At 37.3% G+C, this 26,805-nt stretch overlaps 8 protein-coding genes across 9 annotated transcripts; 7 read left to right on the forward strand and 1 right to left on the reverse strand.

Moving 5' to 3' along the window:
• Window positions 1–167: 167 nt before the first annotated feature.
• On the forward strand, window positions 168–870 carry LOC18030871 (dirigent protein 6). The gene has a single exon (XM_006413465.2). The coding sequence runs from the start codon at window positions 188–190 to the stop codon at window positions 749–751; it is 564 nt and encodes a 187-aa protein (XP_006413528.1). The 5' UTR covers window positions 168–187; the 3' UTR covers window positions 752–870.
• A 2,885-nt stretch (window positions 871–3,755) lies between these two features.
• On the forward strand, window positions 3,756–5,532 carry LOC18030872 (MLP-like protein 328). The gene is made up of 2 exons (XM_006413466.2): window positions 3,756–4,135; window positions 5,075–5,532. The coding sequence occupies exons 1-2, from the start codon at window positions 3,871–3,873 to the stop codon at window positions 5,341–5,343; spliced, it is 534 nt and encodes a 177-aa protein (XP_006413529.1). The 5' UTR covers window positions 3,756–3,870; the 3' UTR covers window positions 5,344–5,532.
• A 1,280-nt stretch (window positions 5,533–6,812) lies between these two features.
• On the forward strand, window positions 6,813–8,160 carry LOC18030873 (MLP-like protein 328). Its single transcript, XM_006413467.2, has 2 exons — window positions 6,813–7,110; window positions 7,652–8,160. The coding sequence occupies exons 1-2, from the start codon at window positions 6,924–6,926 to the stop codon at window positions 7,918–7,920; spliced, it is 456 nt and encodes a 151-aa protein (XP_006413530.1). The 5' UTR covers window positions 6,813–6,923; the 3' UTR covers window positions 7,921–8,160.
• A 704-nt stretch (window positions 8,161–8,864) lies between these two features.
• On the forward strand, window positions 8,865–13,008 carry LOC18030874 (4-hydroxybenzoate polyprenyltransferase, mitochondrial). Of its 2 annotated transcripts, none has more exons than XM_006413468.2 (9): window positions 8,865–9,008; window positions 9,441–9,901; window positions 10,562–10,697; window positions 11,107–11,228; window positions 11,411–11,480; window positions 11,577–11,726; window positions 12,271–12,406; window positions 12,505–12,601; window positions 12,707–13,008. In XM_006413468.2, the coding sequence occupies exons 2-9, from the start codon at window positions 9,459–9,461 to the stop codon at window positions 12,774–12,776; spliced, it is 1,224 nt and encodes a 407-aa protein (XP_006413531.1). In that variant the 5' UTR covers window positions 8,865–9,008; window positions 9,441–9,458; the 3' UTR covers window positions 12,777–13,008. The 2 variants fall into 2 exon arrangements, with proteins under 2 accessions (XP_006413531.1, XP_024005276.1); XM_024149508.1 differs by lacking the exon at window positions 8,865–9,008 and adding an exon at window positions 9,024–9,316.
• Window positions 13,009–13,279: 271 nt separating this feature from the next.
• LOC18030875 (calcium-dependent protein kinase 3) lies at window positions 13,280–16,191 on the forward strand. The gene is made up of 9 exons (XM_006413469.2): window positions 13,280–13,747; window positions 14,180–14,466; window positions 14,542–14,685; window positions 14,769–14,921; window positions 15,011–15,126; window positions 15,211–15,378; window positions 15,484–15,611; window positions 15,698–15,797; window positions 15,899–16,191. The coding sequence occupies exons 1-9, from the start codon at window positions 13,350–13,352 to the stop codon at window positions 15,986–15,988; spliced, it is 1,584 nt and encodes a 527-aa protein (XP_006413532.1). The 5' UTR covers window positions 13,280–13,349; the 3' UTR covers window positions 15,989–16,191.
• A 173-nt stretch (window positions 16,192–16,364) lies between these two features.
• LOC18030876 (potassium transporter 3) lies at window positions 16,365–20,339 on the forward strand. Its single transcript, XM_006413470.2, has 9 exons — window positions 16,365–16,625; window positions 17,057–17,300; window positions 17,392–17,640; window positions 17,739–17,786; window positions 17,894–18,154; window positions 18,243–18,295; window positions 18,504–18,618; window positions 18,775–19,029; window positions 19,100–20,339. The coding sequence occupies exons 1-9, from the start codon at window positions 16,623–16,625 to the stop codon at window positions 20,197–20,199; spliced, it is 2,328 nt and encodes a 775-aa protein (XP_006413533.1). The 5' UTR covers window positions 16,365–16,622; the 3' UTR covers window positions 20,200–20,339.
• Window positions 20,340–20,490: 151 nt separating this feature from the next.
• On the reverse strand, window positions 20,491–22,478 carry LOC18030877 (reticulon-like protein B1). Its single transcript, XM_006413472.2, has 5 exons — window positions 22,077–22,478; window positions 21,457–21,637; window positions 21,206–21,347; window positions 21,041–21,110; window positions 20,491–20,952 (listed from the first exon to the last, which is right to left on the reverse strand). Exons 1-5 carry the CDS (start codon window positions 22,339–22,341, stop codon window positions 20,783–20,785), a joined length of 828 nt encoding a protein of 275 aa, XP_006413535.1. The 5' UTR covers window positions 22,342–22,478; the 3' UTR covers window positions 20,491–20,782.
• A 1,824-nt stretch (window positions 22,479–24,302) lies between these two features.
• LOC18030878 (50S ribosomal protein L25) lies at window positions 24,303–26,251 on the forward strand. The gene is made up of 3 exons (XM_006413473.2): window positions 24,303–24,775; window positions 24,968–25,097; window positions 25,781–26,251. Exons 1-3 carry the CDS (start codon window positions 24,353–24,355, stop codon window positions 25,996–25,998), a joined length of 771 nt encoding a protein of 256 aa, XP_006413536.1. The 5' UTR covers window positions 24,303–24,352; the 3' UTR covers window positions 25,999–26,251.
• The last annotated feature ends 554 nt before the right edge of the window (window positions 26,252–26,805 follow it).

The raw sequence follows: 26,805 nt of genomic DNA on the forward strand, positions 1-26,805 counted from the left end.
ACTCTAATTTGTAATTTAAATATAATTGACAAAACATCAACAACCCATTTTAGTAGGCTCTTTAAACTTTTATTCTTCTTTCATTCATCCAAATAAATTCTCTTAATTTAATCAAGTGAATAAAACTTCTATATAAACGGGGTTTAAGCGATCTTCATTTTACACAACTCACTAGCTCTAGCTAACAATGGCATCTCTAGTAGAGAAACAACTCTTGAACGTCCTCTTCTCATTCTTCTTCTTAGTTTTACTCTTATCTGATACCGTCTTTTCGACCCGAAAAGTATTTGATCAGAAAAAACCTTGCAAACATTTTTCCTTCTACTTCCATGACATCCTCTACGATGGCGACAATGTAGCAAACGCAACCTCAGCCGCTATCGTGAGCCCTCCGGGACTAGGAAACTTCAAGTTTGGTAAGTTTGTGATCTTTGATGACCCCATAACAATGGACAAGAACTATCTCTCGGAACCCGTGGCTCGCGCGCAAGGCTTCTATTTCTATGACATGAAGATGGACTTCAATGCTTGGTTTTGCTACACGTTGGTTTTTAACTCGACGGAACACAAAGGGACTTTGAACATAATGGGTGCTGATTTGATGATGGAGCCAACCAGAGATCTGTCGGTTGTCGGTGGGACCGGTGACTTCTTCATGGCTCGTGGGATCGCTACCTTCGTGACGGATATATTCCAAGGGGCTAAGTATTTCCGTGTTAAGATGGATATTAAACTCTATGAATGTTACTAGCTAAATTATATCTGTTTTATTTTTGAAAATTGCGTGTTGACACAGAGATAAATTGTGTTACTAATAATTATCATTCACCGGTTTTTGTTTGATTAATTTGTTTATGGCTTTTTTGTGTGTTTTTCTTTCCTTTTTCATTCATGTTTTCGGTTTTCCTAATTGTTTAGAAGCCATTATGAAAAAGAAAAGAAAATATTTGGTTCCGATAAATCATCAAATTAAAATAAAAGACGAACTTAACCCCCTTTTCAAATAAAAGAAAATGTCCTACAAGGAAAGAACATGTAAAAGAACTTGATGACATAAAAGAAAGAAAAGAAGAAGAATTAGATCAATAGTTGAACTTTGGTAATATAAGAGAATAAAATTTAACTAGTAACATTACGTCTGACCAACAAAAAAAATAGCAACATTATGCAAGGTCTTGTTTAAGTCTCGCCATGGACGAACACATAATATATACACTACAAAAAAGCCAGAAACAAACGGTTAAAACGGTAAAAAAATCCATCGGAAATGGCATTTTCTGACCGATTTTAGTTGTTGGATTAGGATGATCAGAAAACAGGGGCGGATGTAGTAAATGAGTAGCGGGATCTCTTTTTTATTTTTTTTTAAAATATTTGGACAAATTTAACAAAATATATTTAATTTAATCGTAAAAAAATTTATCCTTAACTAATTTTTATTTTATTTATAAACTTATGCCCCCAACCAAATTTTTTTCTAGATCCGATCTGAAATCTGAATCTTTCAAAAACTCTTTGAAATTTTTTGATGGATTTCAACAAACAACTTTCTAACAGTTGTCCAAAGATAGCACATCGTAAAAAAAAAAACTCGTAAAAAAAAACTATTGTAAAAAAATTGTCGGTAACTGCGAAAATGGGTAAATATATACTCCCTCCGTTTCATAATAAGTGTCATTCTGACACAACAGATTAAGAAATTAATAAAATGCACAAATATACCCCTAATTAATATACTTTTATAACATTTAATTACAAAGACTATTATCTTTAAATGAGGGATAAAACAAGAAATAAGAATAAAAAATTATATTGAAAATGCAGAATAACACTCTTTTTGAAACAAAAAATGAAATCTAAAATGACACTTATTATGAAACGGAGGGAATAATATATTTTGTTTACATCGTAAACATCTCTAGTTTACAACATCGAAAAAAAAATATACAAGAGCCCAGCCCAGTTTTTCTGTATTACAGTTACAGCCCAACAAAATAATTATACGAAGAACCAAATTGCAACAAGAAGAGGCAAGGCAAGGGGTGTGTTGACCGGAGATGATAGTGTTCAGCAATTTTAGTCGGCTCACCCTTAGACTTCTGTTACGAATGATCTCTCTAAAACTAATATTTCATTTATAGTGGTTTTCTTGATGTAATATAACACTTTTGCGAAAATGAAATAAACTAGTAGTAGTGGACTTAGTAAAAGTTGCTAACACTTTCGTAGGGTAGTGACAACCCCATTTTGACCTAGTATTATGGAATCATAGTAGTAGGTATGGGCATTCGGATATTCGGTTCGGTTTCGGTTCGGAACCAATCGGTTCCGGATATTTCGGATAGAGGAAGTTAGGATCCATCGGATATTTTTATAAATTTCGGTTTGGGTTCGGTACCTTTATTTCGGTTCGGTTCCGGTTCGGATAATCGGATCCGGATCTTTTGCCTCAAAATTTTTAATTCGACTCATACTTTTTTAATAAAAAAAATTCAAAAATATATATATCAAAACTTAAAAATATACCCAAAAGTCCCAAAAATAAAGAAAATATATCTGTAAAGCCAGAAATATATATCAAATATCAAAAATATCAAAAAAAAAAACTAATATTTAGAAGGATATATAATTATACTTTGGATAATTCCGGTACCCAATCGGTTCTCGGTTCGGTACTAGTTCGGTTCCGATTCTTCGGGTATAAGAGTTTAAGATCCATCAGATATTTTTAAAAATTTCGGTTCGGATTCGGTACCTCCATTTCGGTTCGGTTCCGGTTCGGATATTCGGATCCGGGTTTTTTGCCCAGGCCTACATAGTAGTATTGGTAGGCAATTGACTAGAAATTGCTTTTTGATGTTAGAACGCACAACCAAGTTCATTCTTAAGACAAAGATCACATTTGGCTAATTCATTTCATGATCTAAATTCTTTTACTAATTACATTTAGCTAAATCGCAGTTTTTAGCCCCATTAACTTATTTAAGTTTTTTCTTATAACCATGAGATCTCATGAAAAGATTCAGACAATGAAAATCTGGTATTCCTGCCAATTACAGTCTTCATAACAGAATTTGAAATCACAATGAAAAGATTCATGTTTTGGTACCGAATAAGTTCATGATGAATCGTGAATATATACAATATATGACTTACAATTTTGATCTCGCAAAATTCTGCCTTTTTATTATACAGACAATACAAATCATAATGAAGTCCAGCTAAGAATAACAAGCCATATTCGAAATACTTAATGCATAAACCTCATGAAAGCAGCTCACAATTTAAATGAAACATAAAGCAGAAAATGTGCAAAGCGTTCTATTATTTTCTTTCACTTAATGGTCATCTAAAGTTCAGGACCGGCTCTGTAAAGAACGATGGGCCAACAACCCTCATTGATTAGTGTAGGTTGAAAAAATTTGGTAACTCTCTAAAAGAAGTGGAGAAGAAAAAATTTGGTACTTCCTTATAAAATTTGGTACTTCCTTATACGTATGTGACCCAATAATGCTCCTTATAAATGTATGTTAAAAAAAGAAGTGGAGAAGTTTGACCAAAAAAAAAAAAAAGAAGTGGAGAAGAAATACACACGACAATTAATTTCTCTTCACGATAAACATGTGTGTATGGGCATGATTATCTTCTAAACGATGCTGTGCCAACTACCCACATTATTGATGATTTGATGTGATCCAAGAATTTGGTTACTCTGTAAAAGAAAATATTTATCATCGATTCATCAATGCTCATCAGTAAACAGTGAAGGCTGAAAAAAGATGAAGAAGAGAAGATTCTAGCATGCACTATCAAATGATTAATAAGAAACGGTAGAAAGTGTTTTCAACCGTCAGATTCAGTATATATATAATGGCGACGATAAGTGTGATTTCATCGACCACAAAAAAAAAAAGTGAAAGCTTTAAAACGAGAGAAAAAGAGAGAGAGACGGCAACATCGGGAACATACGTGACGGAGGTTCCATTAAAAGGAACGGCAGAGAAACACTACCGGAGGTGGAGGAACGAGAATCACCTCTTCCCTGACGCCATCGGCCACCACATCCAAAACGTCACCATTCACGACGGCGAATGGGACTCTCACGGGGCCATCAAGATTTGGAATTACACATGCGGTATATATATATATATATATATTTACTTATAATACTTATTTTCTCTATATTTTCAATTTGCAATCTATATACACTCTCAAAGTCAGTCGTCCCTAATAAGTCCAAGCAGTCTAAGATTGGGTTTGCAGCCTTAAATTTTGTTATATATTTCAGCGACCGAAAAGTACCATTAGTGTAGTGGTAATTAAGCACTGTAAAAGTGTTCTTGAGATAAGGTGTTTGACCTCTTTCACCATTAATTACTTATTTTACCCCTTAAACTCTCTAATGAATCAGTCCTTTTTTTTGGACTAGTAGCCTTTACATTTTTTAGAGTCAAACCCTACACACACTACTGAGTTTAATTATAGTAGTCCATGTGTGAAACTAGGGTTTTGGTATGTTTTTCTTTTGTTGACTTTCTATGGTTATCTGTATATGTAATGTAAGAAGATTAGCAGAATAAAATAATAAATCGCTGCTATACTGTTTTTTTTTTTGGGGGTTTAATAGCTTTAAGAGTATGTTACAAGTAATCCGAGAATAAATGATACATCTGACTATATGTATTACATATAGGCTTTGATTGTTTTGAACATGTACCTTATGCGTTTGCAATTTAAATATGATTTTTTTTTTTTTTTAAAAAAATCACTTCTAAAAAAATTAGGCAGAATTAAAAAAAATCTATGTAAAGTGTACACGGATATGCAAACGTGCTTTTGCAAAAACTATTTATGTATAGTTTTAACAAAAAAAGAAAAATTAATTTTTTAAGATGATAGATGTAATGGATTCATTCGAAAAGCATACACTTAACACAAAACCAAATGTAGTCACACAGTTTTATAAAGATGAGCACATCTTATAAGACCTCTTTTTATTGTTAGCCTGAAAAAGGAATCCTTCGTAGACAACATTCTGTTTTTAAAATAAATTAACCATTAAACAAAAACACAGATGGGAAGCAGGAAGTATTCAAGGAGAGGAGAGAAATAGACGACGAGAAGAGAACGGTGACGTTTAGAGGACTTGAAGGTCACGTGATGGAACAGCTAAAGGTGTATGACGTCATCTTCGAATTCATTCCCAAATCTGAGGATGGTTGCGTCTGCAAAATCACTATGATATGGGAGAAGCGTAGCGATGAGCTCCCCGAACCAAGCAACTACATGAAATTCGTCAAGAGCATGGCTGCTGACATGGACGACCATGTCCTCAAAGCTTAATCACCATAACCATGATATGCTATCATGATCCATTACATGTATATTAATTAAGATGTGCTTTTTAATACAATAAATGTGTGGTTCGTGGAATTTCATTTCTTTGTAAAATCATGCTTTAATATGTTGTTATGGTCATGATCGGGTTCGATATATAGATATACATATGATTTAAATAAGATAATGAATAAAGTATGAACTATGAACACAAAGTAGAAATGTATAGACATTGTGCTCAGGGGCGGATCTAAGAGTATTTTTAGTAGCTTGCGGAGAAGCTGGATCAGTGGACCACGAGGAGCATTGTCTTCCAACATGAAAATTGACGTCCTTTGAAATCTTTATTCAAATTTTTAAATTAGTGGACTGGACGTACGTCTTTGTAGATTATTTTCTGTTGCTTAATTAGGTTGAATGTCGATTAAAAAACAAAACGTTTTGAATGAGAAATTATGTGGTTTCAATATGTGAAAGCTTAACAGTCGAATTAATGAAGAAATATTGATCAGCTTTTGCATGTAGTATCCTGAAAAGTGACAATGTCAAAGTTTTTGTTAATGAAGTTATGATTGAAGACCAAACCATTTTGTTACTAATGTCTATTCCAAGCAAACATAACCAACTAAGATATTCTTAAAATATAGTAAAACATATTAAGTCGCTGTTAATTCCATCTATTTCTTTCATTATTAATAGGAAATATTGTTTTCTTTTTCTTTTTGTTAGAGCCTTTTTAATAAAATAGTGTATACCGATTGTTCACAAAGCTCGAATTCGGTGTCGTCACACGATTGGATTCATCTAGTGGAGGAAGTTAATTCAACGATAATGAATGTCCATACCAATATTTAATGCAATAAAGGAAAATAATTCAAAATCTATAATATTAATCGATGTCGACACAGTTTTGTTAGTTTTCAATATAGCATAGTTAATTATTTTTTTTAATTAGGGCTAATTAAAACGATGTAACTTTTTCTTAAAAATATGTTTAAATAATAATAACCGACTAAACTAATCTACCATATATTTTGCACAATCTAAAAAAAGAGGTATGACCAATAGATTTTCCCCCTTTTTCGTTAATTTAGTTCTTTGGAAGTTCATTTAGCATATAAAGATATGTGTGTTTTAATTTGGCAGAGTAATATACAAACAAATCATAATGTAGTTCGGACAGCCACTACAAATTAAACCTGAATTATTTAATGCATCACCATGCCATATGTTTAAATGTTTATGGGGGCATTATTACCTTCTGTAGCATGATGTGCCAACTATCCACACTGATAACGTGGTCGCAAATTAGTTTACCAAAATAGTATAAACGTACACATTTATATAGCCAGATGTTTATATAGCCTATTTATGCTTATTAAATAGTGCAGGAAAAAAAGAAGAGAAGATTCTAGTGTTGATCAATGATTGAAAAAACAAGGTAGAAACCATATATATTTTTACCGTCATGTTCACTATATAAAGCAAGTCGACGACAAGTGCTACTTCATCAACCAACACAAAGCCAAAAAAAAATAAAAAAAATCAAGAGGAAGCTTTAAAACGAGAGAAAAAGAGAGAGAGAGATGGCAACATCGGGAACATACGTGACGGAGGTTCCGTTGAAAGGAACGGCGGAGAAACACTACAAGAGGTGGAAGAGTGAGAACCATGTCTTCCCTGATGCCATCGGCCACCACATCCAAAACGTCACCGTTCACGAGGGCGAAACTGACTCTCACGGATCTATCAGGACTTGGAACTACACATGGGGTACATCTACTTATAATTTCTCCTTATACCTCATATACTGATACACACACTATTGATTAAATACAGTGCATGTGTGAAACTAGGGTTTTGGTAGTGTTAATTATGATGGTTAGTATGTATGTTATATATAAGACAAAAAAATCATGCATAGCTCATGGTTGTAGTCCACCAAAGTGTCAGACGTAGCTCGATCTAGAGACTAGAATACATGTGAATATATGAAAATAATTTATAAAGGAAAGTGAGATTTTCTAATGGTAAAATACTTCTGAAAAATGAAAACGCAAAGACATGCATATTAGCATTCGTGTAATGTATTATGGGAATCATTCGGAAGAAAGTACACATTAAACACAAGATCGCTAGTTAAATAACATATTATTGGGAATTCAGCTCTTTGACTTTCTATGGTTTGATTCACTATGCGTGACGTGGTTAATTACTTCAACAATCATACATATATATATATATATTCTTATGATTAGTCGGGGATGTTGGAAAATTAATTTAATTATGAACACATATATATATGTGTGTAAAGATGGAAAGGAGGAGATATTCAAGGAGAAAAGAGAGATAGACGATGAGAATTTAACGTTGACGTTAAGAGGACTTGAGGGTCACGTGATGGAGGAGCTCAAGGTGTATGACGTCATCTATCAATTTATCCCCAAATCTGAGGATACTTGTGCCTGCAAAATCACTATAGTATGGGAGAAGCGCAACGATGAGTCCCCTGAACCAAGCACTTACATGAAATTCGTCAAGAGCTTGGTTGCTGATATGGACCACCACGTTAACAAAGCTTAATCATCACATCATCACAATCACCATTATCTCATCATCATCATCCATTATCATTACCATCACCGTGATCACTGATCATTATCATCATCGCCATCTCGATGTATTCTATTAAGGTGTTTTTCATTACAATAAACAGGATCTTGTCGAGTTTCATTTCAATATAATCGTTCGGGTTTTGTGTTATGTTTTCATTTGTTCTCATGGTCATCATCGAGTTTGATATATTAATGATTCTTAAGAATATTGAACGTTGTTCACCTATCTACAATTTTTCAAGAAATATATAGATTAGTAAATACATATCTAGTGGTATTAGTAACTTCGGTTGAGGATTTTGAATTTTACTAAGAAAACTATGGATGCGATATCTTCTACCGATGTTAAAAAGAAAAAGAGCACACAAATTTCATATTAACTATTCATTATACACAAAACTTTGGTTGCAAAAAAGATTTTTTTTCCACATTTAGAAAAGAATTAATACCTCAATCGCAATCACGCATATATAACGAGGGCATGATTGTAAGAGAAAAAATGACGACCAGATAACAGCCACTAGGACCACCAAATATATAGACCATCGATCTAATACCCGACTTCCACGTACATCAATTAAATGGTTAGGTACATAATACGTTCGGTTATTAATGTTACAGTATCCCTGGCCCCTGCAGCAACCACTCTATGCATTCGATCGCAATAACTTATGGTATTAAATAACTTGACCCATGAAAAGTCGATAAGGCTGATATGTGTCTCATCCATAGCTGATCTTCATACGAAAAATTATTAAATAAATAAATTTGGGATCCGAAAAGTTTTTTAGTAGATTTAAATAATTTTTGCTCTTTAAGGGTATTTTATTGTGGTCACAAAATTAGAATACGTTTATGTGATTTTGAGTATGGCTGATCACTTTGGATAGTAACGCGATAAGAGAAGAAGATTTGATCTTTGTTTCTTTCATTATCGGGCCGATACAGGCCGGACTAATTAGAAGAAGGCCAGGGCCCATTAATGGTCCATCCGGGTTACCGGAGAAGTCTAGCTCCGAGAGCTGCTCTTTCACGTCGGCGTCGTTGTTAGCCGGGGTAAGCTTTCCACTCTCCTTCTTCTTCCTCTTCTTGTTAGTCTGTTAAATTCGTACTGAATCCGATTTTTATTTCTGCTTTTTTTTTTCCTGTTCGTGATTGTTCATGTGATTGATTATCTCGAATTCAGCGAAATCAGGCTCCGAGATTCGTCGCTTGATATTCTGGATTCGTATGATTGTTTTTATTTCACGATCGACGTACCTATGAAGTGATTAGAAACGCCATGGGAATTCTAGATTCTTCACAGTTTAGCTTTCACTCGAAACTGGACTTAAGATAGTTTTGGGAGTTCCTAACTTTTGACCGTAAGAATGTCGTTATAGTTGAATCGTTTTCTTCTTCATTTTACAGAAACCATCGAAACTGATAAAAACAGGAATGTTGCTTTGATTGGGTTTTTGAAATCTCTAGCCTTTTTCTTCCTTGCAGGCAAAACTTTTCTCAAAGATGGCGTTTTTCGCACTGTCCCGTGTTTCACGACGGTTACTGAAACCATCCGTCTCCGCAACTCAATCTTCGTTTTCTGTTTTCAAGTCTCAACATATATACTTTTCCAAACCTGTAACTACTACCCATTACATCAATCCTTTCCCTAAGTATCCTTCATGGAACTATAACGACGAAGTATGGAGTAAAGGGACGGAATTGCATCAGGACAACTTCATTGGTCTTGGCTGGAACTACAGATTAGTTGCTGGAATGTCGTACTCGTCTTCCTCTTCGGCTATGGATGGAAATCCTAAGAAAGATGACAAGGAGAAGAGTGGTGTTGGTGTTAAGGAAGCTTCTTGGATAGATTTGTATTTGCCGGAAGGAGCTAGAGGTTATGCTAAGCTTGCTCGATTGGATAAACCTATTGGAACCTGGTTGCTTGCTTGGCCATGTATGTGGTAAGTTTATATTCTCTTTTTAATACTGTAGCGTAAAATTAATTCACTTCATTTCTTTCTGAGATGCAACTCAGTTCATCAGAAAGAATAGATGTGGAAATGAAGACTGCGAGTTTATACAGTTTCTATTCGTCCTTGGGGCTATGCAAAAGTGTTTTAAGTTCAAAGGTGGTTTAATGTTAGCTTACGTTAATTTTGTTTTATATATTGAAGTTATGAGTTTTCCTGGCTGCTTAGGCTGTGATATCCTTAGACTGACTTGCAGTTGAAGCAAATGGATAAAGAAATGTTTTTTCTTCCATTTATCGTGAGACTACATATAATTAGAGAAGTTGATGCATTTGGTCTTTTCGCTAGATAGTCTCTGTTTTTTCTAGTTTTTAGTCAAAACCTCCTAGATCTTCGTGACGGGTCAGATGCAGTTGAGTAGTATAATATTGTGTTGAGATATTTGATAGCATGAGAGAGTGGGTTAAGGATTGGCAGAAAACAGGGTTGGATAATTCTATAAACCTGAGTTTTCTTGGTGGTTATAAAAGTTATGGTAATAGGAATTCCACTGGATTTGTTACTCAGAAATCTGTTTGGTCGTCTGAGTGTATCTGACTCCAGAGATAAGTTAATAGTTCAAATATCTGAATATCTACCGTTCTTGTATAGGTCAATTGCATTGGCTGCTGATCCTGGAAGCCTTCCAAGTTTTAAAATGATGGGTTTATTCGGTTGCGGAGCATTGCTTCTCAGAGGTGCTGGCTGTACTATTAATGATCTACTTGATCAGGACATAGATACAAAGGTCAGCTTACGTTAACAAAGACACATTATGTCAAATTTTACAGATCCCTTAAGTGTGTTTGTTTAAGGAATATGTTAGGTATAATTATGGTTTCTGTATCTATGTGATAATGCTGTTTCTGCTTTGACATCTGGAAGTTCTCTTAATACTGTATGTTGAATCAATTTATGCCAACTTTGTATCGAGCATATCCAGCCACATGTCAATTTTGGGTAATAGTATATCTGCATGTACTGATGACTTTGTCCAAATTCAGATTTTAGATGCAGTGAAGGTGGAATATTTTTTTGGATTGAAATGTATGTAGTAGTTAGGGTTGCTACACAATAAAACTATTGGAGGCTGAAGATTTTATTTCATTCGTTCGTTTTAGATTATGTTGTCTGAGAAATTGCTTTTTCCTATCCAGGTTGATCGTACAAGATTAAGACCTATTGCCAGTGGTCTTTTGACACCATTTCAAGGGATTCAATTTCTTGGGCTACAGTTGCTTTTAGGCTTAGGGATTCTTCTCCAACTTAACAATTATAGGTTTGCCTGAAATTTTTGAATGCGCTAAAGTTACGTATCTGCAAATGTTTGTTTAAATTCACATACACACATGATTCACCAGCTATAGTCCAGTTTAATGACATAATGTCATGCCTTCCCTTTGGTTTTGTGTGGAACATCTTTTTTCTATTTGAGCTTATTTCAGTCCGTATATTCTGCAGCCGTGTTTTAGGGGCTTCATCTTTGTTACTCGTCTTCTCCTACCCACTTATGAAGAGGTTTACATTTTGGGTAAGTTAATTGTTAAATCCATTCTAGCTTCTCAAAGTTAGATAGTATATATTCTTCTTGGTCTTTTTTTGATCGATTCTGTTAATGCTATTGCAGCCTCAAGCATTTTTAGGTTTGACCATAAACTGGGGAGCACTCTTAGGATGGACTGCAGTTAAAGGAAGCTTAGAGCCAGCTGTTGTAATCCCTCTTTATCTCTCAGGAGTCTGCTGGACCCTTGTTTATGATACTATTTATGCACATCAGGTATAATTCACTTTGTTCTTAGCTTTAACTTCCATTGATTTATGAACAGTAGTAAAGTATTTAATCTCAATGTGTATATAGACCCTACTCCCACTCAATAATTGATTCCTTCTTTTCCTTCTCTGGCTTATCAATCTAGCAAGCATCCCACTTTGAATGAAAATAGCTCAAAAGCCTTCACCTCTACAAGTTTCTTTTCAGCTATTGTTTCATGTCTCATGCAAATGTATCCATTTCGATGTTCGACTTCTGAAATGTCAACTATTAAGAAGAAATTCCCCTCCTCTCCCTCTTTTCCATCTGGTATTTACAGTCTTCCCGTTTGCAACAAAAGTGTGAAAGGAAAGTTATCTTGTAGCGCATTGGACTATGAAATAGTTGGATTACAGTCACTTTTTAATATCGCATATGGAACAAGTTGCAAACCCAAAATCTCAGCGTCTGTCTGTTTTTATGACAGTGATTTGAGATACTATAGAGGTTAATCCTTTCTTTTTTTCTTCAACATGGGCTAGTGTGAAAGAATTGTTTACTGCGTCTCCAGGACAAAGAAGATGATGTGAAGGTTGGTGTTAAGTCAACGGCTCTTAGATTCGGTGATAATACAAAGCTTTGGCTAACTGGATTTGGCACAGCGTCCATGGGGTTTCTTGCACTTTCTGGACTGAGTGCAGATCTCGGTACGCAATGAACTTTACAAGGGTTACTTTTTGTGCTTCCCAATTCCATCTACTTGTCTTTTAGATTTTTTGAGTTGTTTCTCGCTTAAATGATTCAGGGTGGCAATACTACGCGTCACTGGTGGCTGCATCGGGACAGTTAGGATGGCAAATAGGGACAGCTGACTTATCATCTGGCGCTGACTGCAGTAGAAAGTATGTGAAAGTTTTGGTTTTTTTATTTATTTGGTCTCTGCCTCAACGCAATATGTGATTTGCTTTTGAAAAACTAACACTTTGTTGGTTTTGATGTTTTAACAGATTTGTGTCAAACAAGTGGTTTGGTGCTATTATATTTAGTGGAGTTGTGCTTGGAAGAACTTTTCAATAGAGATAGCTCTCTCTCTCTCTCTCTCTCTCTCTCTCTCTCCTCGCTGTTAACTAATTCGGGAGAAGCCATTGTCAGATAAGCTGAAACTTGATTCTTTTCAGTTAGTTTCTGATTCTGTTAAAAAAGCAACTGTTGTTTGTTCGGGATTCATGTCTTATAGTTGACATACATGAATAGTGATGGTATCAATTATTTGTAAAATACAGGATTTTGTTTCCCCATTCTTGTTAAATGCCACTAATAATACAAAAGAAATTTATTGAAAGTATCTCAAATTGTAAAACATTGTTGAATTGGCCCTGTCATAGGAAGCAATTTGAGATATATCTCAAAAAGAGTTTTACGACCTTTCTCGTTCATTAATTATCTTCCCAATTGGGCAAAATCTCGAGGTTTTATAATTGCATATAAATATACGCGGTTTAATTGCTCCAGCTATACGCCAATGAAACCACGACACGTTATCTCCATTTCCCGTGTCTGATCTCAGACATCATAAAAATCGGAAATCTTCTTCTCTCTGTCTCTCTCTATTGACTTTATTGACTAAAGAGAGGAGAAAGTTCGACGACAATGGGCCACAGACACAGCAAATCCAAATCCTCTGGTCAGCCACCGTCCTCCGGCAACGTGATCCACTATGTCAAACCAGCCGGAGAACGCCGCGGATCCTCCGGTTCCGGACCAGTCGGATCCTCCTCAGGCTCCGTAACCGGCGGATCCCGTTCCACGACACCTGCTCAGCAGAATGGTCGGATCCTTGGCCGCCCGATGGAAAACGTCAGGGGAACCTACGAGTTTGGTCGTGAGCTAGGTCGTGGCCAGTTCGGAGTCACCTACCTCGTCACTCACAAAGAGACCAAGAAACTTTTCGCCTGCAAGTCAATCCCTACGCGCCGCCTCGTCCACCGTGACGACATTGAAGATGTTCGTCGTGAAGTCCAGATTATGCATCACCTCAGTGGCCACAGGTAATCTTTCTTCTTTTTTTTTGTTTTTTGATTTTACTGGAAAATGCTTCATTGGGATTCTCTGAAATCGAATCTGAAATGCGTTTTGATCCCCTAAGGTCCAATAGTAATGACTAATGGTGAATGGCACTCGTTATTATTCATTCTACAATGCTCAAAGTTTCCAAATTAGTAAAGCAGTTTGCAGCTTGTGTAGATGAAATGAAACTTATCCAAAAGAAAAAAAGTAAAACCTTTTGAAGAAAGGAGTTGACTATGTGGTGGTCCTATGTTAAACTATTGAATTACCCACCAAATATTTCCAATTTAATCGGCTTTTTGACCGAAGATTATTGTGTTTAAATGTAGTTTGAGTACTCTTTGTCAGCAGGAACAGTGGTGTGTGCAGTGTGTGTTGATTTGAGTTGGTGCATTGATTTGATTATATTACAGGAACATAGTGGACTTGAAGGGAGCTTACGAGGACAGACACTCGGTGAATCTGGTGATGGAGCTGTGTGAAGGAGGGGAATTGTTCGATAGGATCATAGCTAAAGGTCATTACTCAGAGAGAGCCGCTGCGGATTTGTGCAGGCAGATGGTGATGGTTGTGCATAGTTGCCATTCTATGGGTGTTATGCACCGAGATTTGAAGCCTGAAAACTTTCTCTTTCTGAGTCAAGATGAGAACTCCCCATTGAAAGCTACAGACTTTGGGCTCTCAGTCTTCTTCAAACCAGGTTAAAAAAAAAAACAGACTAGAGGCTAAACTTGCTCAACTTCAGCGTCTGATGAAACTTGATCGGTTAATGCAGGAGATAAATTTAAGGATCTTGTTGGAAGTGCATACTATGTTGCTCCAGAAGTTCTACGCCGGAACTATGGACCAGAGGCTGATATCTGGAGTGCCGGTGTGATTCTATTCATACTTCTCAGTGGTGTCCCGCCTTTTTGGGGAGGTATTGACACTTGTTCTTATTTCACAGTTTAAGTGGTGGACCGTGAATCCATAGTTATCTTCTTTTGTTTTCCATATGCGTAGAAAATGAAGCGGGGATCTTTGATGCCATTCTTCAAGGACAGCTTGATTTTTCTGCTGATCCGTGGCCTGCTGTATCTAATGGTGCCAAAGATCTTGTGAAGAAAATGTTGAAATATGACCCTAAAGATCGGCTTTCAGCTACTGAAGTGCTAAGTAAGATTCAATCCTTGAAGACTAATAAGATTAATGAAAGCATCGTTTTCTTTAAAATCCAATAGTTACGTGATTTCATACATACGCAGATCATCCTTGGATTAGAGAAGACGGAGAGGCGTCAGACAAACCGCTTGACAATGCTGTGTTATCCAGGATGAAACAATTCCGAGCGATGAACAAACTCAAAAAAATGGCCCTCAAGGTAAATAATTTGAAACCATCTTACCATTTTTTCTGTACTCCTGTTTCTAAAGCCAATCTCTGCTTTTTTTGTTTTGCATTTCAGGTCATCGCAGAGAACCTTTCTGAAGAAGAAATCATTGGTCTCAAAGAGATGTTCAAATCTCTAGACACTGACAACAACGGAATAGTCACCTTGGAAGAATTGAGAACCGGTCTACCCAAACTCGGTTCTAAGATCTCTGAGGCTGAAATAAAACAGCTAATGGAAGCCGTAAGTCTTCTCCGCTACTTTAATGTCTGAATCTATGTGTTTCCCACTTTGCAAAAACCCAAACCAAAGTCTGACAAAATCTTTATGTTGTATTTTTTCGTTTAGGCTGATATGGATGGAGATGGATCAATTGATTACTTGGAGTTTATATCAGCCACGATGCATATGAACAGAATCGAACGTGAGGATCATTTGTACACGGCTTTCCAATACTTCGACAACGACAACAGCGGGTAAAAAAACATTAGTCTTTGTCTTCTTTCTCTCTTTAACAAAGCTGTAAAGTCTCACTCTTTGGTCTTGACTTGTGTTGAATTAGCTACATAACAATGGAAGAACTAGAGCAAGCCATGAAGAAATACAACATGGGTGATGACAAATCCATCAAAGAGATCATTGCTGAAGTAGACACCGATCGTGTATGTACACGATATTATTTGGGTTTGGTCACATTGATATATCAATATTCATCATCATCTGTTTTCTTTAACACTCTCTTGTTTAATTTTCAAATCTCTAGGACGAGAAAATCAACTACGAAGAATTCGTAGCGATGATGAAGAAGGGAAATCCAGAATTGGTGACAAACCGACGCAGAGTCAATATGTAAAACGTTGGGAGGGTAATAACACAAATCTTTTCCTCAAGAGAGATCTTTTGATGTTGTTTGTTTGTTTGGTTCTCTTCTTACTTTACTTAGCTTTGTGTTTTTTTTTTTTGTCACGATGTATTATTTTTGTTTCCTGCAATCTCTTTATCAACACAACATTCGTATCTACGTTGGATTAAAAAGGCATTTGCAGGTTTGTTTCATGAGAGATTCTAATAATAATGTTCAAATCTAGGAATATTGATGGATACTAAAAAAAAAAAGAAGCAAGAGATCCGATTATATAATTGGAAATGGTCGAAATCAACAATGAATAAAAAAATCGGAAATAATAATGTTTAATAACATTTTCATGAGAAGTCGGATAAGTGAAAGGAAAAAAAAAACGAATACAAACAACTGTGAAAAAAAAAACAAGAAGAAGACGAAGAAGGACCGCGAGCATTGGATCGAATTTGTTTATTTTTATTTTCCTCTCGATAAAAAAACAAATAGATGATCATCGACAGCTTCCCTCTAGATTCGATTCCGATTCCGATTCATCTTCCCAAAAACCAGTCTCCGGTGTGTATTCTCTGATCGTTGAAGATCCGCCTTCAGCAACGCCGCATCTTACTCGCCGGCGGCTGGAATCATGGTATGTTATCCATTCCATTTCTTCGTCCTCTTCGTATAGCTGAATCTTAAACCATTGCTTCCTTATTGTTGCTCGTGCCGAATTAACGATTGTGGAACTTTGATGTGAAACGAACGTGGTGAGGATTGATAGAAATCTGAAATGACTTAGACCTATACCTCCTCTATAGTCATTGAATTTACCTCTTGATTCGACTTAATGTCACTCCTGAAAGTTAAATTGCTGCAAGCGATTCTCTCTGAGCTTATGTTTTGTGTTGCACGCTATAGCTTCGTCTCGAAGTTTAGGCTTCTTGCGACAGATTTTGTTTAATAAAGTTTCATGGTTTTCGAATTGCTTGTGAACCATTCATTGATAATCTATACTAATGTACAATGTTCGCCAACATCTGTGTAATTGGGACCGTGTTCTGTTCTCTTCTGTTGAATCAGGCTGATCGGAGAAACAGGTGTAACCAGGTCCTCCTTTTAGCATATCAGAGTTTTGGCTTAGTGTTTGGAGATTTGAGTATTTCTCCTCTCTACGTGTATAAATGTACATTCTATGGAGGATTGAGACATCACCAAACAGAAGATACGATATTTGGCGCGTTTTCTTTGATATTTTGGACCATAACACTCCTTTCACTCATCAAGTACATGGTTTTTGTATTAAGTGCAGATGACAATGGTGAAGGTATGAGGCTATGAGCAGCGGGTTGCTAATTGAGTCCATTTGTTTCTTCTGATACATGGGTTAGGATGTAATCGTTATTTTTCCGTTGCAGGAGGGATCTTTGCTTTGTATGCTTTGCTCTGCAGACACGCAAGATTTTCTTTGCTTCCAAATCAGCAAGCGGCTGATGAGGAAATCTCCACATACTATGGCCCTGGAGATGCAACTAGAAATTTGCCGAGTTCTGCTTTCAAAAGCCTTATAGAACGGAATAAAAGATCAAAAACAGCTTTGCTTATCTTAGTCTTGGTTGGAACTTCCATGGTAATTACCATCGGTGTACTTACACCAGCAATTTCAGGTAATTAGGCAGCCGTTGTTTCGTTTCTGTCTGGTTGTATGGTATGTTACCATATTTCTCTTTTCCATGGTTTAACATCTAACATTATCCTATTGTAGTCTCTTCGTCTATTGATGGCCTTGTGGCTAAAACAAGTCTGAAACACAGTAAGTAACGATTGCTATTAATTTCCATACTTATGTATCTGGTTTATTTGTGTATACACCTTTTGTCATTGTTATTTATATTGCTTTGCCAATGTTTGCTTGCCTAGGTACTGTGGTCATGATAGCATGCGCTTTGCTGGTTGGACTTTTCGTTCTTCAGCACCGCGGCACAAATAAAGTTGCCTTTTTGTTTGCACCTATAATGATTTTGTGGTTGTTGTCAATTGCATCCGTTGGTCTGTACAATATTGTGACCTGGAACCCCAGCGTATACAAAGCTTTATCTCCCTACTATATCTATATATTCTTTAGAGACACGGGAATCGATGGATGGCTATCCCTTGGAGGCATCCTTCTATGCATCACAGGTAATATGGTCATTTAGTTCTGAAAAATAGACTCAAAAAGTATTTAAGCTAATCTTATGTTTCATCTCGGCAATTTTTCTGACTTCAGGAACGGAGGCTATCTTTGCTGAACTTGGCCAATTTACAGCTACATCTATAAGGGTATAACAACTTATTTGATTCCTTAAATCATGCAGCAGAAACCTCTTGGAGAGGTTTTGTTCAGCAGTACATTTGAAATTGCATTGCAGAGTTACGAAATTTTGTTGCTAAAAAAATGCTTGATCCAATGAATAAGAATTGTGATACACTATGACTGGCTAATGATGATGGAAACAATAACATTTTGCAATATCATCGTTCTATGCAGGTTGCGTTCTGTTGTGTTGTTTACCCGTGTCTGGTGCTTCAGTACATGGGCCAAGCTGCGTTTTTATCAAAGAATTTTTCTGCTCTGCCTACAAGCTTTTATGCCTCCATTCCAGGTAATCATTTGTTCAATCTCCATTTCATGTCGCTTTCTTCTACCCTTACAAGTTACAATCTCCATAAATCTCTCCAATTTTTGGATAATGCCACTACAAGTCACGGTGCTCTTTGCTTGTGTAGTTTGTCATATTTTTTTTGCTCTTGTTCTTCAGATCCTTTTTTCTGGCCGGTTCTTATGATGGCTATGCTGGCTGCAATGGTCGCAAGCCAAGCAGTCATATTTGCCACGTTCTCGATTGTTAAACAATGCTACGCATTGGGATGCTTCCCGCGTGTGAAGATTGTTCACAAACCAAGATGGGTCCTTGGCCAAATTTACATCCCTGAGATCAATTGGGTTGTCATGATCCTCACCCTCGCTGTCACCATCTGTTTCCAAGACACTCGACACATAGCTTTCGCTTTCGGTAAGGGCTTAACCTTCCATCAAACTCAAAATTTCATCTTTTATCATTAAGCTAATCTTCTGTTCCACAGGGCTCGCCTGCATGACTCTAGCCTTTGTGACAACCTGGTTGATGCCTCTCATCATCAACTTTGTCTGGAACCGTAACATCGTCTTCTCCGTTCTCTTCATCCTCTTCTTTGGGACCATAGAACTCATCTTTGTTGCATCAGCCCTGGTAAAAATCCCTAAAGGAGGCTGGATCACTCTCTTCCTTTCCCTCTTCTTCACTTTCATCACATACGTATGGCACTATGGCAGCAGAAAGAAGTACCTATGCGACCAGCACAACAAGGTCCCTATGAAATCAATCTTAAGCCTCGGGCCAAGCCTCGGTATTATCAAAGTCCCCGGGATGGGTCTTATCTACACAGAGCTCGCAAGCGGCGTTCCCGCCACCTTCACTCACTTTCTAACAAACTTACCGGCGTTCTACCAAGTTGTCGTCTTTGTCTGCTGCAAAACCGTGCCTATCCCGTATGTACCACAGAAAGAACGGTACCTTATCGGCCGGATCGGGCCGAAAACATACAGGATGTACCGATGCATCATCCGAGCTGGCTACAAAGATGTGAACAAAGACGGAGACGACTTTGAAGATGAGCTCGTGATGAGCATCGCTGAGTTTATCCAGCTAGAGTCTGAAGGCTACGGCGGCTCAAACACTGACCGTTCCATCGACGGTCGGCTCGCTGTTGTGAAAGCCTCAAACAAGTTCGGGACAAGGCTGTCTCGGTCTATATCCGAGGCCAACATCGCGGGCAGCTCGAGATCACAGACAACAGTAACGAACAGCAAATCACCGGCGCTGCTTAGATTGAAAGCAGAGTATGAGCAAGAGCTTCCGAGGCTGAGCATGAGAAGGATGTTTCAGTTCAGACCAATGGACACTAAGTTCAGGCAACCGCAGGTGAAGGAGGAACTGTTTGATCTTGTGAACGCTAAGGACGCGGAAGTGGCTTACATTGTCGGGCACGGTCACGTGAAGGCGAAGCGGAACTCGGTGTTTGTGAAGCAGCTGGTGATAAACGTGGCTTACTCGTTCTTGAGGAAGAATTGTCGGAGCCCAGGCGTGATGTTGAATATTCCTCACATTTGTTTGATTAAAGTGGGCATGAACTATTACTTGTAAGTGAGTTATACAACGACTTTCAGTTACTAGAATTTCTGTGAGATTTTGGTTTTCTATTTTTGTGGTGAAATCATGTTTCTTTTGTAATAAAATACTATTTTGCTTACACAGATTTCTATTTTATTTCTTTGTAACTTCGACTTGGTTTGGTTTCAAAACAGAATTAGTAATCAAAAGCTTAGTCAATCATATTCAATGTAAGAATAGCTAGTAATGGTGATTTCTATTTTATGATTTGTACCCAAAAAAAAAAAACGACTTTGACTGTCGTCAAACGACATCAACACAATCTTAATACGAGACCGCAAAACTCAAATATATTGAAATACGTAGTGATATAGAGGCATAGTGAGACAGAGAACCAACACTATATTTATCCCTCCAAGTTCATCAACAATGACGAAAAACCACAAAAAAGAAAACAGACATATCAGTCGAGAGAAATTCCAAGTTCATTCACATAACCGAAAGAGCAACCTAAAAACCGCCCGAAACAAATAACATATTAAAGGATCTAACACATAACTTCGATACCATTTCACAACACCCTTTTGCTATCGACGAATTACCATTTTGTAAAAACCTAATCTCTCTTCTTGTTCTTCAACGGGCCCAATGGGATCTTGCTCAACACCTTCTCGTCCAACACTGCATACTGCTTCTTGATCTCGATCATCGCTTTCTCACCTAACGGATCAACTTTGTCTTCGTACTTGTCGTAGACAATAGGGACAGTGAAGAGCAGCACAAGAGCTGTTGCAGCATATAAGAGATTTAGTTGTCAGGTTCAGTTGAGATACGAGAAGGAAAGCACCACGCAATATGGAAGATTAAACATTACCTATGTATGCCAATGTCAAGAAATTGAACCAGCCACCCAAGACTGATAGAACCCATAAACCGGCAACAGCCTATTCAATCCAACAGTACATTTTTTTTGTCAACGATCAGGATGAATGTAAAAAGTACAAGTCACACATAGTTTCTACACAGCACTTGGACTTACAGAGAGGAATTTCTTGAGATCCCTTCCAGATGCAATCTCACGAAGAGAAGAGAATCCACGGTTGATCTCGATTCTGAGCCCAGACGCAAGCTGAAGGATAGGCTCTTCAGGGATATGAACTTCAGGAATCTTTGGTGGAGACCTGACAGAGAATCAATCGTCAAACAACTGAGGAGCGAATTATATCAAGCTGAGACACTTACAAAGCATACCAGAAAAATTAAGATTCATTAGACTGGTGATTAACTTACTTGTTAATGAACATGGTTGCATTAGACCATAGAAACAACACAGCGAGCACAACAATCATCACATGGCAGAGCAGAGTGAGAAGGTGGTATTCCATCAATTCAAAGAGAACCCAGGCAGCTGTAGCAGCACCAAGAACTCCACCAGACATCTTCTTGTTCTTCCACATGAATATATCAGCCGCTGCAAATAGGAAAACAAGAAGAATCAAGTTAGGCAACACTACATATACTACCCACTGAATCTCTCAACATTATAAAAAAACATGGACTTGATACACAGACTACAATATCATATTACGGTTTTTAGATCGAAACAATGTCATAGCATCAAAACAATCAAAGTGAGCATTAATCAAGTTTTCAAGAAACCATAAAAATCCATTATCATCAAAACCAGCCATATCGAAATCCCCCAAAATATGGTCGATCCAGATCAACGGCGACACCACGAACACAATAGATATTCAGATTCAAACACAAATCAAACCCCCATCTTAAGAAAATCTACAGAATCCCCAAACTATCAGCCAAACAGCACATATAAGAAACAGATCAAGCCATATCACACGAATTCATATGAAAACTGAAGAAAATAAAAACCAGATCCGAGCAAAACATACGCTTTCCACCGCCGAGAACCTTGTGCACAGGCTTCTCCCTTCCGAACAAGCGGTAAACCTTCGACTGCATAGAAGAAGGAGAAGACGGCTTCTTCTTCTTCTTCTTATCGTCCTCGTCATCAGAGGACGATGAAGATGAAGACGAAGATCCACCACCGTGGTGGATCTTCTCCGATATCTTGTCCATCAACGATTCCCTCTCCACAACCTCCACAGCTGGCTCCAGAGCGGTCACAGATTCCTCGTGTTTATGTTCCTCCGCCATCGTTTTCCGATTCGATTTCACGCAGATCTTAAGGTTCCGATTCGGTCGAACAACAAAGAACACAGTATTTTAGCTGCTTTTTTTTCACAGTTTTCGATTTACACCTTTGAGAGAAATATCTCGAGAAAGCCTTAAAATAGAAGAAAAAAAATTCTACAGTTAAAATCTCATCCGTTGAAATAAATGGTTCTGATCTGAGCGGTTGGTTGGTTCGGAACCGAACCAATACGTTCGTTACTTAACTAGAGCAAACCCTTGGGGAAAAAGAAAAAAAGCCAAAAGGATGGGAACACAAACATTTCATAAAGGTATCGAGTTGTGACGCCGTCAGAGTTAACGGCTCCCGTTATCAGGGGACGTATACGTGGCAGAGTACATGGGTAATGTTCAGGTGTCACGCGGCTGAATCAAGAAGTTGTAGGATCGAATCCCTGATTGCATGACACGTGGTGAAACATTCAACCATTCGTACATGAGTCACGCTCTTTCTGTCTGCATCGAAAAGAACCGAGAACTTAATTCTTGTATTATAGACTAAATATAAAAAGCATATGTAAATGGTTCAAGTCGGTAGAGGGCAGTGTGTAGGAGTTGTTGAAAAAATAATAAATAAGCATATAACATAAAATGATATAAACAGTAATGGATTATTTAATTTTTCTTATCCGCAAAGAGGTGCTTTTGTTTTTCTAACAATAAAATTAAAACAATAGAAAAACAAAAGTAGACATAGAATGTGTTTCTTCTAATAACTACACACTGCCCTCTACCGACTTAAACCATTTTTTGGCCATTTACATAGCTTTTGTTTTTATCCTTACCGGTTTTATATTAGAAAATGTATAGTTAATAATAAAATTCAGATGACAAAAAAAAAAAAAATTAGTAGACATATTAGAATGTGTGAGGAGTGACAATAATTGGGGCCCAATAGAGCACAAATGATGGTACTAATTTATAATCAAGCCCAGTACCAGTTTTCTCATGGGCCGGAGACAAAGGCTGAACATAATATACTAAAATCAGAACTAAACCGTAACAGTATACCGAGAAATGCTCAAACCAAATACCTTTGATTGATTAAGAAAAAAAATTACCTAGCACATGGAAGACGAAGTGAAAAAGTAGACGCTCCATTTTCTTTCATTCCGTAGGAGTTCCAGAAGCTGACTGAAAGAATTCTGCTTTAGTTTTTTATTTTAGGACAAATTAACGAAAATACAAACTTTAGATTATAAACGCTAAACGCTAAAGCTGAAACAACAAGTCAATCTAAAGAATAGGGAAATAGCCAGAGGAAAATGATTTAAACTGTCAAACATAAATAATACCTTGGCTACAAACAATCAGTTACTTAGACGTGAGAGAAATGTGTTTTTCTGTTTCATGTGCAGAGAGGAAGAAGAGCTTATAGATTCGTGATGGAGGCCATATTTCTGTCCGGACGGTTTTACCCTTATTGTAATACCACCATGAGTATTTTAAGGTTTGTACCAACAATTCTGAGTAGGTCCGGTTCAGCTTTTTCCATTGGTCGTTTGTTTGTTTAAATTAAATCTCCATTCTTATTCTCTTCCATATCTTTTATTCGATTTGACAAATTTATAGTATTGTAAAGAACGAATGATACATTTTATCACAAACCAAATCAAATGTAAAGTTTGGGTTTGGTTCACTCCAATAAAACCGTTTGGTACACATTGAGGGTAAAATTGTCAGTTAAATAATAGGTAGATGGATTCAAAGAACATCTTTATGGAATATCCGTTGAATCATGCCATCATCATCAGGTTTTGCCTTTGCTTCAATCCAAATGCAGTTTATGCTGATGATTGCATGAGCTAAGTTTAAGCCCATAAAACTCTTAAACTTGGCCCATTATAAATCTAAACGACGCCGTTTCGTCAGAGAAACCTCACATTTCTGTCACACTTCTCCTAAACCCACTCGCTTTCTTCTGCTCTCTCTCTCTCTCTCTCTCTCTCTCTCTCTCTCTCTCTCGCAAGTGACAATGTTGCTCCGTCGTGCAACAGCACTGCCCAAAACCCTACAAAACCTCCGGTTATTCTCTCCGGCGGCGACCGCTTTAGCTCTAGATCAGACCCTCGAAACCCAATTAGATTACCTCCCTGGATTCCCGCGACCCGATCCAAAGTACGCAGAGACGATTTTGGCCGTTCCACGGTCTGATTCCGGCAAGAACATTTCGGCGAAAGAGCGCAAAGCGGGTCGAGTTCCTTCGATCATATTCGAACAGGAGGATGGGCAGCACGGAGGAAACAAGAGGCTTGTCTCAGTTCAGACGAATCAGATCAGGAAGCTCGTGACTCATCTGGGCTACTCTTTCTTCCTCTCTAGGCTCTTCGATGTCGAGGTTCGAGCTGAGCTAGGTTCTGATGAGGTCATTGAGAAAGTCAGGGCTTTGCCTAGATCGGTAAAGTCCCCCTCTTTTCTCACTCTTAAAATTGATGAATTTCTGGATGTTGAGTACATTGCATTTTCTCAGCTGTTCTGATACTTCACTTGTTATTTTTAGTACTTGATTTTAGGATGGTTTCTGTGTGTGTTTGGCTTATTAGTTATGTAGTAACTTATACGAAACTATGTTCTGTGAAAATGTTTTCAGATTCATTTGCACGCCGGAACAGATGCTCCACTGAATGTGACATTCATAAGAGCGCCTCCAGGTGCTTTGTTGAAGGTCGATATTCCGCTAGTGTTCATAGGAGATGATGTTTCTCCTGGACTAAAGAAAGGTATAAGGCCTTGACTGATTCTAAAATCTACTTTCTGAGTTTTAGTTTTCTAAGAGAGATATAGTATTTTCTTATTCTGGCATCAGCAAAAAATAGAGGAAAAAAATAGTCAGCATCTTAATAGGCTTATGAGATCCTAGGACTGAGGAGTATCCACATAAGTTAGTTTAGGTGCTTACATAGTAATCGCTGCGTTTCTGGGGAGCATTTCTCTTTCTCGAATCACAGACTGAAGCAGGATTAGTAAAATGATATCGTTAAGTAGTTAGGCTACACATAAAAAATTGACTTGTTTGGAGTTCATTGAGCTTCTAATATTGCCCTGGATTCTGTTACCCTTTTCTTGCATCAGATTGAGCCAGCGTTGGTGATGATGACAAGTATAATGTAAATGACAATTAGTTTGCTGTTTTAGAAAACTTTAATTTGAGCGGGGAGAAATCTATGTGCTAAAGTTACGTTATGTTTGATGTTTTAGGGAGCGATTTTCGGTTGGCATGATTATATATCTTGGTATAGAGTGACCCCAGCTTTGTTTAGTGGCTTGTATCTCAGTCTGGCTACCCTTTTCTGGGATCTCTAAGTTTTCATTCCCTATTAGATTCTGCCCAATTTTGTAGATAGCAGCATCTAGTCTCTCGTTAGATATCAATATTGATCACTACGTCTTGATCTTCTTGCAGGAGCATCTCTGAACACAATAAAAAGAACGGTAAAGTTCCTGTGCCCAGCAGAGATTATCCCTCCATATATAGAAGTAGATCTCAGCCACTTGGACGTTGGACAAAAGCTAGTAATGGGAGACCTCAAAGTTCATCCCGCACTAAAGCTTATAAAGCCCAAAGGCGAACCCATTGTTAAGATCGCCGGAGGACGTGTCACTGATCAGCCAAAGAAATAACTTTGAGGTGCAAGCCAAAATGTTGCTCATACTTGTCTTTTCTAAACGTTGATGAAAAAAATTATGGATCAATCTTCTTAGAACTTTAAGGATCCTTTGAGGATGGAGATTTTTTTTTTTGTGTGTGTCGTTAGTGTTGCCGGAGAGCTCTAGTTTTCTATTTTTTCATTCTACTATGCATATTTTTCACATGTGGACAGTTTATTTACAAAACATTTATAAATAAGCGTAGAAAGAGAAGAAAAACAACAGTGAATCTTTTTAGATTCGAATTATGTTTCATGTCTTGGAACAGTGAGATGTAGGCTTTGAGAGGGAATATTCATCATCATCTTCACAGATTTCTTGAAAATCTTCATTATCTTCACTTTACCACTAGCTTCAACTCTCAAATCCACTCCTATTCCGTTGTCACAAACTCAGCCGTCAGATCCATTTTAAACGATCCGTTTCGCCGGAATAGTTTCATTTCTTGGACTAATTTCACTAACCAGCACCAATTCACCGTGGTAAAACCGTAACGTCATTTACCCTTATTCTCTTAACGAGGCTGAGTTCGGAATAACGAGATTTCCAAGGAGACCGTAGCGTTTTGGATCGGATTGTCTCAAAATAAAAGAAGATGACAAGTGTGTTAAAAAGGATGTAACAGTAATAATGATGATCCGACTCCAGATGCGAAAATGTAAGTTATACGATGAGGTTTGTAAATGGGATTTCGGGCCTGATATTTGAGAGACTACAAGCAAAGAAAAAATAACACTAAACTGATTTTTTTTTTTTTAGAAAAGGCATAATTGACATTCC

Source organism: Eutrema salsugineum, unplaced genomic scaffold (assembly GCF_000478725.1).
Source record: "Eutrema salsugineum unplaced genomic scaffold, Eutsalg1_0 scaffold_1, whole genome shotgun sequence".
NCBI lineage: Eukaryota > Viridiplantae > Streptophyta > Magnoliopsida > Brassicales > Brassicaceae > Eutrema > Eutrema salsugineum.

Bases quoted from the DNA above. Each gene is read 5' to 3' on its own strand.
- LOC18030877 (XM_006413472.2), bottom strand. From the start codon at position 22,341: ATGGCGGAGGAACATAAACACGAGGAATCTGTGACCGCTCTGGAGCCA. The intron at 21,638-22,076 runs GTATGTTTTGCT...TCCTATTTGCAG, and splicing joins GGTTCTCGGCGGTGGAAAGC to CGGCTGATATATTCATGTGG. The intron at 20,953-21,040 runs GTAATGTTTAAT...ATGCTGCAACAG, and splicing joins CTTGACATTGGCATACATAG to CTCTTGTGCTGCTCTTCACT.
- LOC18030875 (XM_006413469.2), top strand. From the start codon at position 13,350: ATGGGCCACAGACACAGCAAATCCAAATCCTCTGGTCAGCCACCGTCC. The intron at 15,612-15,697 runs GTAAAAAAACAT...GTGTTGAATTAG, and splicing joins TTCGACAACGACAACAGCGG to CTACATAACAATGGAAGAAC. The intron at 15,798-15,898 runs GTATGTACACGA...TCAAATCTCTAG, and splicing joins CTGAAGTAGACACCGATCGT to GACGAGAAAATCAACTACGA.
- LOC18030873 (XM_006413467.2), top strand. From the start codon at position 6,924: ATGGCAACATCGGGAACATACGTGACGGAGGTTCCGTTGAAAGGAACG. The intron at 7,111-7,651 runs GTACATCTACTT...ATGTGTGTAAAG, and splicing joins GACTTGGAACTACACATGGG to ATGGAAAGGAGGAGATATTC.
- LOC18030872 (XM_006413466.2), top strand. From the start codon at position 3,871: ATGGCGACGATAAGTGTGATTTCATCGACCACAAAAAAAAAAAGTGAA. The intron at 4,136-5,074 runs GTATATATATAT...ACAAAAACACAG, and splicing joins GATTTGGAATTACACATGCG to ATGGGAAGCAGGAAGTATTC.
- LOC18030876 (XM_006413470.2), top strand. The intron at 17,641-17,738 runs GTAATTAGGCAG...ATCCTATTGTAG, and splicing joins ACTTACACCAGCAATTTCAG to TCTCTTCGTCTATTGATGGC. The intron at 17,787-17,893 runs GTAAGTAACGAT...TTGCTTGCCTAG, and splicing joins TAAAACAAGTCTGAAACACA to GTACTGTGGTCATGATAGCA.
- LOC18030874 (XM_006413468.2), top strand. From the start codon at position 9,459: ATGGCGTTTTTCGCACTGTCCCGTGTTTCACGACGGTTACTGAAACCA. The intron at 10,698-11,106 runs GTCAGCTTACGT...TTTCCTATCCAG, and splicing joins ATCAGGACATAGATACAAAG to GTTGATCGTACAAGATTAAG. The intron at 11,229-11,410 runs GTTTGCCTGAAA...TATATTCTGCAG, and splicing joins CTCCAACTTAACAATTATAG to CCGTGTTTTAGGGGCTTCAT.
- LOC18030878 (XM_006413473.2), top strand. From the start codon at position 24,353: ATGTTGCTCCGTCGTGCAACAGCACTGCCCAAAACCCTACAAAACCTC. The intron at 24,776-24,967 runs GTAAAGTCCCCC...AAATGTTTTCAG, and splicing joins TCAGGGCTTTGCCTAGATCG to ATTCATTTGCACGCCGGAAC. The intron at 25,098-25,780 runs GTATAAGGCCTT...ATCTTCTTGCAG, and splicing joins TTCTCCTGGACTAAAGAAAG to GAGCATCTCTGAACACAATA.
- LOC18030871 (XM_006413465.2), top strand. From the start codon at position 188: ATGGCATCTCTAGTAGAGAAACAACTCTTGAACGTCCTCTTCTCATTC.